Source organism: Heliangelus exortis, chromosome 2 (genome assembly GCF_036169615.1).
Source record: "Heliangelus exortis chromosome 2, bHelExo1.hap1, whole genome shotgun sequence".
NCBI lineage: Eukaryota > Metazoa > Chordata > Aves > Apodiformes > Trochilidae > Heliangelus > Heliangelus exortis.
The window spans coordinates 139,647,172-139,663,795 of NC_092423.1; the positions used below are offsets into that span (position 1 = coordinate 139,647,172).

The 16,624-nt window shown below is 40.4% G+C and overlaps 1 protein-coding gene across 24 annotated transcripts in view; it reads right to left on the reverse strand.

Moving 5' to 3' along the window:
* MTSS1 (MTSS I-BAR domain containing 1) overlaps positions 1–16,624 on the reverse strand; it is a 122,133-nt gene that overhangs the window by 18,633 nt on the left and 86,876 nt on the right. For 15 of the 24 annotated variants that reach the window (XM_071738350.1, XM_071738344.1, XM_071738338.1 and 12 more), the window contains 6 exons: positions 15,887–15,971; positions 14,580–14,671; positions 12,780–12,854; positions 7,085–7,096; positions 1,899–2,056; positions 477–584 (listed from right to left, as the gene is read on the reverse strand). In XM_071738350.1, coding sequence (XP_071594451.1) covers positions 477–584; positions 1,899–2,056; positions 7,085–7,096; positions 12,780–12,854; positions 14,580–14,671; positions 15,887–15,936 — 495 coding nt within the window. In that variant the 5' untranslated portion in view covers positions 15,937–15,971. The remainder of the gene's footprint in view (positions 1–476; positions 585–1,898; positions 2,057–7,084; positions 7,097–12,779; positions 12,855–14,579; positions 14,672–15,886; positions 15,972–16,624) is intronic. The other 9 variants (XM_071738349.1, XM_071738358.1, XM_071738354.1 and 6 more) reach the window with 2 other exon arrangements.

A 16,624-nucleotide genomic window follows, 5' to 3' on the forward strand; every position in this document is an offset into this window, starting at 1 on the left:
GAGGTTGAACAGCAGGACTGGAGGAAAAGGTCATATCTGGAGTCATTTAATGATAAACATTTTCCTGTGAATTTTAAGGACAGCATGGAAAAATGTTCAAGTGTTGGGCTCCAAAAAGCTATCTGTTCCCAGCAATCTTGTGACTATAGAAAGACAGGGATGCTTAAATACAGGGAAAGGACATGACACTTATTCCTCATGAACCCTCAGCAGAAATTAAGCATTTTCATATACTCCAAAAGGCTGCTGCTACCACTTCACACTGGTCTCTACCACTTCACACAGGAGAACCCAGTTGGTCCTTCAAAATTTATTTTTTTAATATTACTTATGTTAAAAATTATCTTGCTGCAGTGAAGCATCTACAAAACACAACATTAAGCCACTTCATGTGAGTAGTCACTACTTCTTATAACAGAAAAAGAAAACTGGTACAAGCTACAGATAAAAATGTTTCTCAACTATCAAGAGCTAACCTGTTCACTTGAAGATGGCAATTTGTGTGGGTCCATGGTGAGACTTTTCAGGTCATCTGATATGGTTTGTAAATGGGTTATTTCACCTAGCATTGATATTTCTTCTTCCTGAAAAGACAAAAGAACAAGGCTAGTCACAGACTTCATTGTAAAAACCAGACCCATAAAACAATGCATGACCTTTTTTCTTTTTGCTGATGACTGTGGGAAGGTCCAGTGGAGCTGCTATGTCTTTGCCCATTAAGCAATTGCTACTTATGAAACAGAGTTGGGTTAATTTAGAGTTTTATAACTACTTTAACATTGCTATAAATTCTGATGCCCAGAAATACTTTCTCACATCAGTAAGACTCAGCCTTTTGTCTGTGACATTTTCAGAAAAAGAGTGTAATTTTTGATGCATTTGAAAAAGATTTAACTCTTCTATGTGTACTCACTAATGTGCATTAAGTATTTAAACCCTGTACCTAGACAGGTGTTAAACTCACACTTTTTGCTATTTTTTATAAACTTTGCAATAAAGGCACTACACCAGGTAGGGAGCATTAAAACATCTGTGATTCATTGTGGCTCAAGCTACATCAACAGCCAACTCATATGATTCTTGCATTGTAAATTACCATAGTAATCCCTTAGCTCGCATGGGCATTTCATCCAAGTCCTCAGAGTCTGCAATTCACCTCCCCCTCCTCAGCCACTCCCTCCCTACTTCTCTAATCATTGTTTTCTGTTGAGACTGATGCTCTTTGTAAACAAGCATTGGGAACATTTTCCCAGTACACTGGAGACCCTTCAGAAACACATCATGCTTGCACAAAGCCACAGACAATTCATTGCTGAGCTTCAGACAACCTGAGATTATGAAAATATACTTAAATCTTTTCAATGAACTGAAAAAGCTGTCATGTAGGAGGAAAAGAGCTGCCAGAAAACTGCATGGAAGCAGCCTGCAATCTGTCAGATAATGTCATTATATACACAAGGGAGGTCTTGAAACATTTATCAGTCCTAGCACTGGAGCTGGAGTAAGGAAGATTTATATTAAAATGTGGTGTTTAAAAAAAAATAAAAAGAAAAGAAAAAAAAAATAAAGAAAAAAGGAAAGCGGTGGAAAAAAATGCATTATTAATGTCTCAGGTCAGTATGCTTAGGGAACTCAAGCACACTTCAAGTCTTTGTGCCCATTGTTTTCCCATTATTCATCTTGAAAGCATGCAGTGTCTTTGGTCGCTGAATTATGCCAAATGCCCGTAAGAAAGAGCCCAACACTCACCACTTGCTAGGCAGGGATGCAGACTGAATTTTGGCTAGTTTCTAGGGCTCTAGAGATTCATTCCTAAGACTAACAAGCTACTCTTTTTAGAGGCTCTTGGCCACTCATCTAATTTGTGAATTGTATTGACTTGAAGTGGAAGCTCTTACTATCACGGGCCGCAGCATGGAGATGAAAGCGCAGAACCGCCCGCGCTCCTCGATCAGAGCTTTCCTGACAGCTTGCTTCTCCGTCTCCTCAAGCAGCAGGTACTTATCATTGACATCTTGGAGAGCACTATCCAACTGGGGCTGAATGTCACCCCGTCCTGTATGCAGGAAACAACCAAGAGTACATTTTATCAGAACTGTGGATCTCGGTGGAGGACGGCCTTATTTTCAGGACTGCTGTTGATTGTGCTATTGCAATTCAAGTCTCTAGCAGCATTGCCCCTTGATTCAAGTTAGTAAAGTATTCTTTCCCAATTAAATCAAGCATTTCATAGCATTATTTTTTCCCACCTGCACAGAACAGAAATCCATCTCAATTTAAAAGTTTTAACAAGCCAAAGACAGAATTTCACATAAGGACTTTTTCAGAGTGTTAGCTGTAGAAGAAACCCTTCACATCGTTGTTGCTGAAAAACAGCATCTTACAAGCTCTAAGTATTAATCACTTACTCCAGTTTTACTCCTTTTCCTACCTACTTCTGTGTTCAGCAAAGTCCTAATGACAGCTTTGTGTCATTAAATGAGTGAATGAATCTCCTGTATGGGATTCCAAAGTCCAAACCAAAATAAGGCCTAATTTACTGAATACATGTAAATGTCTATAGAAATAAACAAATAAATTCCAATGTTTTGCAATCAAAAAGCTTCACTGTGTTAATTACAGTCAATTCACATGTGACAGTTAAGTACCTAATTCTGCACCAGCTGCTTACTCTGCATCATGCCAAAAATTTATACCTCTAAGAATGAAAAGCTGCTTCTTAGCCATAGTATTACTGGGCCAACATGCTGCAGTTGCAAGATGTCTTTGTGCAGCTTACACCCATAAACATTTTAAAGAACCTCAGTTGTGTAAATTTGTCTCAAATCTCCCAGAAATGCCACCACATGCAAATGAAGCATCCAGGTACATATCCACATCACTGTTGCTAAATACCAGGAAGATAACATTGAAAAATGGTGGGTGAGTTACAAGCAGCTACCCCAAACCAATTTTTATGGACAATAACCCTTCATGCATGGAGGATTTAAAGCTACAAGCAAGAGGAAGAAAAAAGTCTCTTAGTGTGTGTAGTACACAGTGCAGATGACCCAAGGTCAGAGTTACAAAGGAAAACCTGTGGTTTTTTGTCATATGTATTTCTTCAATACTCCAGAGGGAGATGAAATCATCAGCTCCTCGACACTGATACACAGAACCATGGAAAAGAAAGTAGGGATGGAAGCAAAGAGAATCATGCTGGTTTATCCATGTTACAGACTGGATATATCCAAATCTCCTCCGTACAGTTAAACCAAGAAAAACTGCACAGATACCCACAAGCAGAACTCTGCAATGTACCCGAGAAGAATCCTGTGCAGTGGAACACTGGAACAGCCACCACCAAGGCCACCTGGGTACCAGACTGCCACAGGAACACCAAGTGTCTGAGCTGAGTGGTGCAATGTGATGATAAAACTGTATTACAAGTAAATAAAAATAACTGACTCTGAAGCTGCAGGCATCTGCTTACTCTCTCAAAATCAGCATCTGCCAGAAACAAGTTCTAGAAAACTTTTGGATAACTCCCTGAAGGTCCTGTGTCCTTTCAACTGCCATCCTTCTGCTTGAATATTATTTTATACATTTCAGGCCCTTTCCCATACTTTTCTTTGCTATCAGATGCAGTGATTAAACATTCTATACTACTCTGGAGCTCTTCTTTCAAAGCCCTTAGGAAACTGAGATTTGCATTGAACCAGAGATTGCACAGACCCCTTATTTTGAGAGCTGCCTGAAAATTACAGCAGGTAAAAGAATCTGTTGATTAAACCTAGATACTGGCTTAATACCATGAATGTACCATACACAAAATGTATTAGTTGTAAACTAAATCACACACTTTTAAATACAGTTCTGGAGAACTGTTGTAAATGTTCAGCTGCTTCACCATATGATTATGCACTTAACATAGTAAATCCTTGTTAAATGCATTCAACTGCACAGATCGATGCATTCTCTTAGAAATGCTCAGAAAACTGAACTCTACTGATAAAGAAGGTTCAATTGCAGTGAATTCTGGTAATTTCTGTGGATGTCACAGAGCACCACGCCTTGGACCAGAGCAAAAGAGCACTCAAAACATGGTGTAAGAATAAAACTCATTTATACCTGTGTAGCTCACTGAGTTCAAAAGTTATTAGGATAATGTCAAAGTTGTGTATTTTTGCCCTTTGGCAAAAGCATGTGTAAAACTGCATCGCTCTCCTGTATCCTCTGTACTTCTGCAATGTTTTTGTTTTATGCCTTTAAGTGAGTCTCTGTTTTATGCCTTTAAGTGAGTCAATATATCAGCAGACATACCATTTCCTCACTGCTACTTTTATGGACCCATTTTTGCACTATGGCTTTTGGACACCTGCATGGCCAGTGAAAACACACGAGATATCTGGGGAATAATTCAGAGCAGGAAAGAAGCTGAGGTGAACCATTTAGATGAGGCTCTGAAGTTGGATTTCTACCTGTCATTAACAGCTTCCTCCTGATGTCTCCTTGCAACTCATCTTTCAGGAGCAGGAAAGCTTTATTAACATCCTTTGAAAGCTCCATAATGCAGGCATCAATCTAGCAAATCTTTTGAAATCAGAAATAGCTCTTCCCACTCCCCAAATCACCAGCTGCCTCCCACAGCACTCAGACTGAGATCTCTGCCCAGCTTAACCACTTTCCTTTACTGAGCAGAGTGCAGCACCATTACACCCAGAGGACATGAAGGATGTGAGGGCCAATTGCTGATCACCTCTGCTCCTCAATCACCTTAAGTCTCTGCTATTTTGAATCCACTATTCTCAAAAAATAACATCGACCAAGGGAGAGCAATGCAGTTCTTTACCCTTTGAATTACCAAGGGTAATGTCTACTGCATCCCTGGCAAATTATTGCACTATTCCTGCTTGTGGACATGAGGCACACTTTCATAGGGAACTTCAGAAATCAACCATTCTCTCCAGCCCACATTCTCAACATTCTCTTACCCATTCTGAAACATTCCCAAAGCAATACATCTACCATCTACTGACAGAAAATAAGTGCCAATAAAAGTCTCATCATGGAGCAGCAACCTCGAGGGACACTCGTACCCCAGCCACAGACATGTTTGAATGACCCACCCAAACAATCCACATCAGAAGTGGTCAAAAGTATTGAATGTAGTGACAGGTCAAGTCTGGAGCCAGCCATTAACATGATGTAGGAACGACTACACAGAACATGTCTAAATTGTACTCAGAAGAACAAGTCAACCATGTGAAAACCAAGGAGAAATTCAAATGCAGCCTTTCTCAAGGGGGAGCTTTGGTGTTGCAGAGAGGAGCAGAAATGCAAGACCAGAAGCTGTAGGTGGGAGAACTCGAACAGCACCGTGCTCCAGCAGCTTATGAATTGTGGAGAGCTGAACTGCTTCTCAACAGTAACATGAATCCACTGCTACTCCAAGGACAGTCTTAGTATGTTACCTTCAGAGCAGGTGCTTCACATCATTACCATGACATGCAAGAGTTTAAAGGACGAACATGCATTAAAACATCAGTTTTACAGCATTCTGTGTAAATACGGTCTGAAAGCCTCATGCAGCTTCTGAAATAACCATTTCAGTGCTAGAAAAGCACTTCAGTAAAGGAAACATATTAGGGAGAAGGAAAAAAGTAAATATAATTTCCAATCCAATTTTATGCCTGTATTTTATAAGACAACTTAAACTAGCAAAGCTGTGAGCAACAGCAAAGGAGAACAACAATTTTTAGATGCTCTCAGTCCAAGTCTGGCTGCTAAAGGTAATGCTGTTTTTGAAAAATTAATGAAGCAAATATTGGTGGAATTATTATTTTCCACATTCTCGTTTAAAGACTGTTACCTTGCACTTTTTTTAGATACCTGCACAGAACTTGAATACTTTACAGTATTCAGTACTGGACACTTTACAGAGTAGCAGAATTTACACTGTATGAGGCAATGCTGAGTACACCTCTACTTGTATGGACCAAAGCAGGCTCCAAGTAATTTATTCTCAGACTACCTCTTCTGTATCAGAGCTGCCAGGATGAATAACCCCTCAAAGTCCTGCACAGTAAAGCCAACAAATAAACTAATATGAATCTAAGCTGAGAATGGAAGAATTCTGCCACCATCAATGGAAAGGTGGAAAACCTCATTGCTGGGATTAACTTCAAACCCCTGCAGCAACCAAATCTGAATCTTTCTGGTGGATACTGGAGATCTGAATCAGCTGCTAATGTTAAAAAATGCTAAGTTGTCCCTTAGAAAAAAAAAAATCCAGATTGAACTACAAACCAGGAAGAACACTTAGTGTGGTTCCAAACAAGAGGACAAGCAGCAGGCACGGCAGTGCCCAGCTCCATGAGCCTAGCCAAGGTGCCTTGTGGTTGAGGGTCTCCTGATTTAAACCTAGGTTTCTCCAAAAGGCAACACCTACATCGTTACACCTAAAAGTGGAGGTATAATTATTTTCCTCAAATTCAGAAACACATTTCATTCACAGGATCTCAAGGCATCTGCTTTAAATTTACAATACAAATGAAAAAGCACTCCAATTAAAACAGATTTGAGCTGTAATCAGGTAGCAGAATTATGATGCTGATTTCCATCCCTTCCCCGACACGAAGTTAAATATAGTGATTTCTTATCTGTTGGTTAAGAAAAGTGCATGCGATTTTCAGAGGGGAGTTGGATCACAGGTTTACAAGGAACAACATTAAGGACTTCAAGCTCTAGACTTTAAAAGTCACATTAACAATAAGAAATTCAATTATTTGAACATCACCTCCATGACGTGACTATTCCATTTAACTTCTCTCTCAACTGTGACATGATTTATCAGTCCATGTTAATCCCTTTCTAAAATAAACCAGAGGTTTATCTACAACACTGATTTTCTTCTTTTGCAGTGTTCCAATTATATGCCGAAAGAAAATAAATCAAAAGATGGTTTGTTCATTAAGATTAGGCAATTATTAATTTCATTAGAAATTAAAGTCTAGGCAGTTAGTGGAGACCAGACACCATAAAAAGGCCACAGCAAGGGCTACAATAAACCAGCCACCAGGGTTACAGCATGGCACAGACTTACCCAGAGCCTCAGCTGTCAGGCAGGTGCGCATGGTGAGAAATTGCAGGACACAAAATTGACACAGAAAGGAAAATAAAAAAAAAGTCAAACTGGTATTCCAGCATTCCTAGAGTTTAGACATTATCATCAGTGCCAAAAGAAGAAAGTGAGCAGTTTGGAGTAGACTATTTTGACTTCTTCCATTGATGATAGAGACAAATGCGTTCGTGTTGCTTCCCGATGAGCTGTTGCAAATTAGACTCCTGGCTATTTACCATCCAGTTTTATTTTAGGAGACTTAAATCAGTTTAGGAACTTTGTTTAGCTTGCAGAATTCTAGGTGAGAACATGCTAACCAGTGCTTCAGAGAAAGGGCACAACACAAACAACCATCAAACTCTGGTCAAGCTGACGAAGAGGCACAAAGCTCATCCCCTCACAGGGAAGAGGGAACTTGAACTTGCAAAACTCTAGGCAGGTGCTGTGTTAGTAACCACAGCACTTTTTGATGTTCTCTAATGCAATTACATTAATAGATTGTTAATTAAATTAAAAACTAATTGCTGATGCAATGTGGAAGAACATAAAAAAGAGTAACCATGATATGTTTCTTTTAATTAAAAAACTTAATACATAAGGTTTTGCAATACACCTGGCTTACTGTTAAAATGTGAGAAACTATCAAGAGGCATTTAGAACACAAAGAATAAAACTAAATCAGAGAAATATCCCCAGTTATTTATTTTGCAACATGTCTTCACTGAATTTTTATAAAGGGAAGCTTACACTGCAAATTTATAGGGGCAAAGAATTAAAAAACACCAAAAAACCTCACAGGTGCCACGGCCTCATCCACATAGTATTTTTTCCCTGCAACAGATAGGGATGATTTGCTCATTAGGTTCTCTCCCTCTGAGCTGTGTCACACTGACTCCACAGTGAGTCCTGGCTCTCATTGCAGTCATCATGCTACACTTGATCAATTTAGAAGAACAAGGCTCTTTCCTGAGGGACAAGGAGTCTGGCCAGAGATCCTGCCTCCCCAGAAGGCCACTCCAGACAGGACAAGTGATGAGAAGAAAAAATGCTAAGTACTTGAATGAGAAGGTCAGCATTTGCTTTAAGAACTGAGATGTTCTTCAGTTATAATTATACTGAAGAGCTTTATGTTTTTCAGTGAAGAGTCACAGGGTTTGCACAATCATCCTTGAGAGGAGTGTAACAGTATTAGAGCTTCAAAGACCAGAGTGTAACACAAAAACAGCTGCAAAACACAACAAGGTCATCATTGCTAATGAGAAGAAGGAGGAGAAAAAGTACTTTTGGAAATATTAGAGTATATTAATAATCATGTTCTCCTCTCTGGACTTCATTAGAAGTAAAAAGCCTGTCAAAAATTGCTGCATTATCAGAAGTACAGGTTGTGAGCTTGGACATTCAGCATTGAGGGGACACAAAATGAAATGTACTTGGATGTTAAGGGCACTCTGCAGTAACTTCTGAGATAAACTTTAGAGATAAAACTGAGTATTCACACTAACACATTAAATCATTGAGAGTGTTACATAAAACTCCATTTCACAAATCTGCTTGGATTTAAACATTTTCCTCAAAGCTCACACACAGCATCATATGAAGAACCCGAAAATGAACCATCCCAGTTATAGGCAGAAGGGAAACCTGTCTAGCTCATAATTAATAGCCAAGCTGAAATACAGAAAATAGAGGCAACTTGCACTCCAGATTCTATGCACACATTCAGTCACATTTTAAGTTTGTCACTTGTTTTTTGTGGTTGCATTTTTTCCTAAACTAAGACTCACACATATCATAAGCCTTCCAAAATGGCTGCATGCAGAGCCACAGCTGCTGTCTCTCCTCGGAATTCAAAATAGCATCAACAGCTTCTAGAAGCTATGGATCCACTTATGAGGCCTTGACTCAGCAAAAAACCTAAATATGGAATTTATTTTTAAAATCCCTAATTATTCTGCTGACCGAAGTTAGCTGAGCTGATATCTGATGTCCAATGTTTGTCTGAAAACAAAGAACAATTTAGCTGTATGGAGTTATGTGCACTATGTAGCTTCATCTGTTCAGACAAGAGCTCAGTTTCAGTGCTGGGGTGGGCAGCTTGACCTACAGGTCTGCTCCCCTTGGCAACAAGGATGCAATGAAAAGGCCGTATCTTAAAGATCACAGTGGATTTTAATTTTTTTTTTAAGTCAAAGACAACAAAAACAATGAAAATTATCCCTGTAAGCAAAGTCTTTTGAAATGCAAGACCTTCATTAACACACAGACCCGTCACTTTACCAGATATGCTCTAAGAAACTCACAAATGAACCCCAACAACTTTTTGTTTTGTTAGGAAAGCTTGGTGTTTTCCATCATTTCAAAGCTTTGGAAACACCTTTATTGCAATTAAGACACCCACTCTGCTAACATAATTTCTAATAAATTATATCAAATGCCCAGCCTGAACTTTCAACTTGGCTGCATGGAACCAGAACAAACAGACCATGCACAAGCCAGAGGACAGGCAAACCCCAACAAATTCAGCCCCTTGGTGCTAAGGTGGGGTGCCTGACCTGTAGCACTCTTGCCAGGACAAGCCATGCAGCCCAGGGCCCTCTCTCCCAAATGTTCTTGGGATGCAGGCAAGAAGCAAGGAGCTGCTGTATGTGCTGCAGCTCTTGGCTATGGGAAGGAACCTCCTCAGCCCGATGCAACAGGGAGAGAGACAACACTGCCATGATGTGAGTGAGAAAAGTTGTATTCGAATTCCTAGATCTGAAGCTGCCCAAAGCAGAAAACCACTTTCCATCCAGTCACGACAGAAAAAGCTTGAAGGATTTTTTTGGAAGCATGCATAGTATTTAAGCAAATCCAAAATTCAGCAAACATCTCACTTCCCCACAGATGATTGTAAGGTTAACTCAAAAATATTTTTGCAAGTGCAAGGAAGGGAATGAATTGGTTGTTTGAGAGTTCCCACAGGTGACTCAGTAACTTTACATAAAAACAAAAGGAAAGGTCCTGCTTGAAGAAGAACAGAACAAAAAAAAAAAGTCTGAGTGACAGGGAAACAAGAGTTAAGCCACAGTAAGACATTCATGCAGCCAGTCTCATGTCTGCCCAAGAGGTTCACCCAGGAGCTTCCCTGGCTGTAGTTCAGACCTTATTTGTGACCTAAAGCAGAATCACTTCTGCAGCTTTATCATCTTATAAATAAACCCCTTCCTGATTTTTTTTATCCCCTAGTGACAGTACTATGTACTTAATCACATAGCACATGAAACAGATCTGCCAAGGTGCGTACATAAAAAAGGTTTTCATAACATTTGACACTGCTCTCAGACCAAGGTTTCATGTCTTCAAGGCAGGGATGAAAAAGGCAAAGAGGAGGAAAAAAATCTGCTTCTCTGTTCTTTTAAATTTTCTTCTATATTTAAGCACTGTAGATAAACTACAAGGAGACAGGATGGCTTCTTCCTACTGCCCATGCTGGGAAGCCACAAGGCCAGCAGCTTGGGGCATAAATTCTCACATCTGTATCTGAGCCTCAGCACCTCACTACATCTCTCCTCCACAGGGGCCATGAGCACAACTCTCAGCTCCTCAAAAATACTGCAGCTCCTCCTTTCCCCTGTACTGGCTACCTGCAAGCATTCATTGCTTCCACCTTCCCCGTATGTGTCCCTCTGTGACCACCTTTAACCCCATCTCAGGCTCATTGGGTTTGTGCTCTGGACCCAATCACCACGTGTGTGAGAGCAGTTCTGTGTAATACAGCACAGAAATACAGCAATTTCCCTGACAACTCTAAGAGCATGTCATAACAGTAAAATTAATCAAGAGAATGACATTACACAAAAAAAAAAAAAGTCTTCAATCATAGCAGAGCTGCTATAAAAATGATAGCAACAACGAGGCCTTTTCCACTCCCTGCTCAAATGTGTTTATTCCTGAAGAAGGACAAGACACCAGTGTGCTGACCCTCTTCACAATACATGGCACACATTTGGGGAAAGATATAGAAACCCAGAAAATCCAAGGAGAGAGTTCACTTTCTTTAACCACTACTGAGAGACACCTAGACTGGTGTCTCTCTGCAGTATAAGAATAGTTGGGTTTTTTTCCACAAGACCTTAAGTGCTCCTCTCCTCTTCCCACCTTACAGAAAATGCTATCTCCTCCAAGACTACAGATTGATTTATTCAATACTCAGAAGCAGGATGAAAGGGAGATGGACCCAGATAGCTGCTAATTCACAGAAACAGGCTCAAAAAATGGTTCCTTCTTCACAGATCACAGGCATCTTTATCTCAGCTCTCACCTATCATGCATTGATGGATTGTTTGTATCATATGGGGACAAAAAGACATGAGACCAGAAAAGGCAGGGAAAAGGGAAAGGAAACAGAGGGAATGGCACAGATTCTCTAAAACTGTTGAAGTCAGAGAACTCACCACACAAAATGAGAAACATGTTTACACATCAGCCCAAAATAAGACCTTATCACAAGAGCTTGTATCCTCCTAAAGATAATAGTTCTGATTTGAAACAGTAAACTTGTACATGGACAGACAGACACAGAGAGCCTGCTGAGCTAAGCTCCCTCCTGCTGGCTTCCATCTCTCCCTCCCTCATCTCTCATCTAAAGCCAGCTGAAACTCAGGAGCAGTTTTCCAGTCATGTGGCTTTTTACCCGTGTAATTATTGACTCACCTATTAGGAAGGACAGTTACAGAGAGCTCACCTGTTCTGGATAACACACAATATAAAAAGTTTAAGAAATTTACTGCCCCAGCATTTATTTTGCTTGTCCCCAGGGCTCACAGTTTTTAGGCAGGAGGAAAAGCACAAGTTGCAACATGCAGGCCAAGAGCTGCTCAAAGCACACTTCCTATCCAGCTGGGCAGAGTCCAGTGCAGGAAAGAGAACAAGCAAGTCTGCTTCTGCACAAGCTCTGTATCATTTTTCCAAAGCCTGGTGGGGTTTGAACTTGGCCAAATAAAAAACCTTAGTGATGGCAAGGTTGCAGCTATGCATGTTCCACCAACATGATGATGAAAGTCCTGTGACAAGATGATGGTGGGAGAGCAACAGAAGTATGAGATTTGTCTGCTGAAAAGCACAGATTGCCTTTGTGGAGAACTCCTTTTCTTTTCTTACTCATCGTTAGTTTTCTATAGTTGCCAAGTGCCCTCCCCCTGACAACAACCCATGCCACTTTCTCATATTCTGAAGAATAATGTAAGGTTTAGGAGATTACAGGCTGTTAAGAAGAAAAAAAAGAAAAGAAGAAAAAGAAAGGTGATGGAAAGGGAGAACAGTGAGAAATGTTAATAGTTACAGAACATTTGCATAATGGCTTTTTTTATATTCTTCCAAAAGATTCTAGAAAAAACTTACAGGTATCTGCACAAGTCATTTACAGTGTCAACGTTCCTAACAGGAATAAGTTAACAGAAAGTGCTCTTTTAAAACATGATTGACTTTGTACAAACAACCTTCAGGCTTTTATACATTAGACAGCAGATTCAATGTATGATTTAAATGACACATGGTAATTGTACCCTGGTGTTCTAGTATGTATCAGGAATAGATTACAGGGGACCAAATTATTACCACAAAGTCCTATTGCTGTTCAATCTTTGTCAATGAGCACAGCACAGAAGGGTTTTAACAGTACAGGTATGGAGCAAGTTACCTTTCTTTGCTTTCTTCTGTAGCTTCAGTGTGTCGGATGACTTCTTTTTTATCTCTTGGCGGGCTTTTTTGTATTCTAAAAAAACACAGTCTCTATTATCAACACACTCGATATGAAAAGGAATATTTTTCACAGAAAAGGCTGTTTAAAGACATTACACTACAAATTTTAAGAGTACGGCTACTTTTAATCATAGTGGCTTGAAACTCCCATTTTGTAGCTTCTATATGTTTGGCTTAACATAACATTTTAGGGTGTGAGCACACTCATACCAAAATCTTTCCCAAATAAACAAAGCCTTTACAGAAATAACAACTGAGAACACAGTACAAAATTAGAGTGCTTTTCATTTCAGACACTCATCCACTCTCAGGAATGTAAAACAGAGATGACAGGTTTTTCAAAACATCTGTGTTCAAAAACAAGGATCCAGAAATGGCAAAGCAAATAATATCCTGTGATCCCTCCCCATCATGAGAGTCAGGCAAAGGGAGAGGGTGGTAAAGTTTGCCCAAGGAAGGGTCACATTGCCAGCTCTTTCTGATGAAGTGGAGCACATTGCAGTTGTCCTCATTTTCAGATGAGCTGCAAATCCCCATAGAATTAAAATCCCAGAACAAAATATTCCACCTCCAGTCCAGGCTCAATAAAGGTACCAGATATGAAAACTGATACTTTAAAAAAACAAAAAAAATATTAAAGGCATGTATGCATGTATATACATATACACATACACTTTAACAAAGGAGATCAATGTTACTACTCTTCTATAGCTGGAAAAACAGAAGCAGGGTGGTGGCAGGCACAGAACTGTACCAGGGCCAACTGCACCCCCTACATCTAAGTCTACTCACTAAACCTACATCTCACTGCCACTTTGGCCAGGATTACCCTTATCAGCAAGAACCCAGGTGATTCTTCCATCCTGCTCACAACCTGCTTAACACTCTCTGCAGCACAAGGTGGAAATTGTTTCAAGAGCTGCTGATTTAGTTTATTCTATTTGACCACAGCTATAGTGGGGCAAGAAGCAAATCCTCTTTTTGAGGCCAAGCACACTTCTTCCCATCCTTTCTCTCCTCCCCAAAATAAATTATGGTGATACTGCTTCTTTCAGACATAGCAAAAGCCTTCAATTTTCAAGGGTCAGTGGTGAACTGCAACCTGCTTTCTGCACCTGTGCAGAAAGACTACCATTCCCTATACAAGTTTTGCAAAGCCAAAAAATCTACCAACATGCTTTTGCTGTGCAAGGCTTCTCTGCATTCCCCAAGGAAAGCCTGAGGAGCTGCATCAGCACTTCAGCTCTGAGCATCCCATGTCCAACAACACAGCTTTCCCATTCCCCAGGTGTACATTTCTGTATCTCATCAGATAAAATGATGAGTGTTTTACGTGGCTGTGCATTCTCTGGAGGATGCTACATCTGAGACATAACATGGTCTTACAGTTTGCTTTTAACTACACCCCAGGGCTTTGCAGGGATAGAAGTGACACCCCCAGTTCTCAGCACTTTTGGAGATCATACAGTGAGAGGGGGCTAGCAGATTTAAAACTAGTCACTGCTTACCAGGCTAGAAAAACAACCCACCCCTTGGGCTCCTGGAAACTAACCCTTCAAAATGTGTATGCAAAGTTTAGAAAATTATTAGGCATTTTGGAAAAGGAATGTTTTAGAAGGGAAAAGTTGCCATACATATTTAATTACATCATTCAGTTCCCCAGTACAAACATGAAAGGAGGAAGAAAAGCTGGTATTAAAATCTTACTCCTATTAAAGAGTTCTTCCTCTGTAACTACCTTTTGCATGGTCTTTATCCAGTTGATTGGCCACTTTCTTCCACTCTTCCATCTGTTCTTGAAGTGGGTTTATCAGACAGTCAATTAAAGCACTAATTTTGTTGAAAAAACACAAAGAGCAATCAAATCCTGCAGATGCCCCTATTCTTATATAGAGAGCCAAGGTCAATATTGGAGTATTTTTACTTTTTGCTGCGACAGCTATCAGTGTCACAATGTAAATATCAGAACATAAAAATGTTTACTCTGGAGAAAGCAAAAGAAAGGACTGGATCGAAAAGAAGTCCACACCACAAGATAACCAAAATTACAGCACAGAAGTTCAGGACAGTAAGGAACAGTGTAAACCAGAGGAATGACCAGAGACAGGGCCAATGTAAACAGTTAGATCTTACTCGTCTGTTACAGGAAGAGCAGTTTACAAATACACTCCAGGAACTTGAAAGGTTCATGCAGCCATGAAGATAAATAACACATGTATATGCACAAGAAGAAGACAGAGCAGTTGTACAAACAAACAACATCCTGCCCACCAATATTCCTCACCTCTCACCTGTGAAGTCCATGATACAGCACTAGTAATGCTCCACTAGATTAATGAGACTGGGATTGAATCATATAAGCAGCTAACTCTGGGCTAACTAGAGACTAATGTTGCCTCCTCACAGCCAATTTCACAAATATCTTTATTTTAAAAGGGAAAAAAATATCCCAGGTGATCAGGCAAATGGGAAAGCACCATTTTGGTTCACCTAAGGTCAAGTATAACTTTTAGGTCTGGTTACAAAAGGCACATGTGCAAATTATTACTTACTACAGGAGTAGACTGTTTGTGTATAGCCCAGGTTGCACATGATATAATTGTCTCCCATTAACTCTAGAGTCTTAACAGCAAAAGGGGAATGAGAGAATTTTCCTTGTCCATACTTAGAGCTATTTCGGTTCTCCAGTAAGCTGAGGAAACCACACAAGACTTGCTCCTGCTTTAAAAATTAGTGACAAAGTTTAAAGCCTAGAAACAAAGATCAGTGACAGCAGCAGCTGCCTGCTCAGCACTGAGCAACAGGGATCAACAGTGGGAATTTGCAGAATTTAGGGTAATTTGAGGTGACAAGCCCAGTCCCCAGAACTTGTAGTGAAATCTTGCCATGTTCACAACACTTACTGTGCTGTGGGGGAGAAGACAAAAGCTGTTCTCAGTGACATGATCAGCAATCACCTGGAAAGCTGGTGAACAGCTTTAAATGTTCCCCAGTAGGAAGCAAAAGACAAACCTTGAGCTCTGGGCCAGGTACAGGGCCACTCACCTTGAGAACTGACGGAGTTTGGACTCTATACTTCTGTGCCTCATACACATCCTGGTGAGAGCAGACCCAATCTCTCTGGTACCACCTGAAAAACAAAACATGAGGCAAGTGATGAGACTCCTGCCTGTGGTGGGGGCATGCCAACCAGAAGGCAGGTGCCAAGTTGCTTCCAGAGCAATTGTAAAACAGTTTCATGATAACTGTAGAACCAACCAGGCGAGTAACCAGGCAGACATCAAAGATATCTACAACCTTGGGAAGAGATTAATTCTTGTTACGTGCCATGAACCAAATCCATGATGGAAGACTTAAGAGAAAAGGGACTGAGATGTCAGAAGATAAGCAAAGCCAGCAAGCTAGCAGACACCTACATACAGTTTATTTCCTTCTAACCTAAGCCCTTCTATGATCATATGATTCTGGAAAAAAAAAAAAAAATAATACGGGATTCGATCTAATTTTCCCATATCTAGATTCTTTAGACCTGCAGCCTCGACCAGAAGATGCAACCAGCCCTGCGCACTGCCTCAAAGATCCCTGACACTGCCTCCAGGGCATCCCCGCACTGCCGCCTCCCATCCCGCACGTCCCCAGGAGGTGGCACTCTTCGCTCTGTACCCTCACGCAGCTCAGCTTCTGACATCTGCAGGACTGCAATCATCACTTGCACGCGTTCCTCCTCCCAAATTCTCTCTTTTAAAAGCGCACATTCCTCCATTTCCCACCTTAATAAGCTTT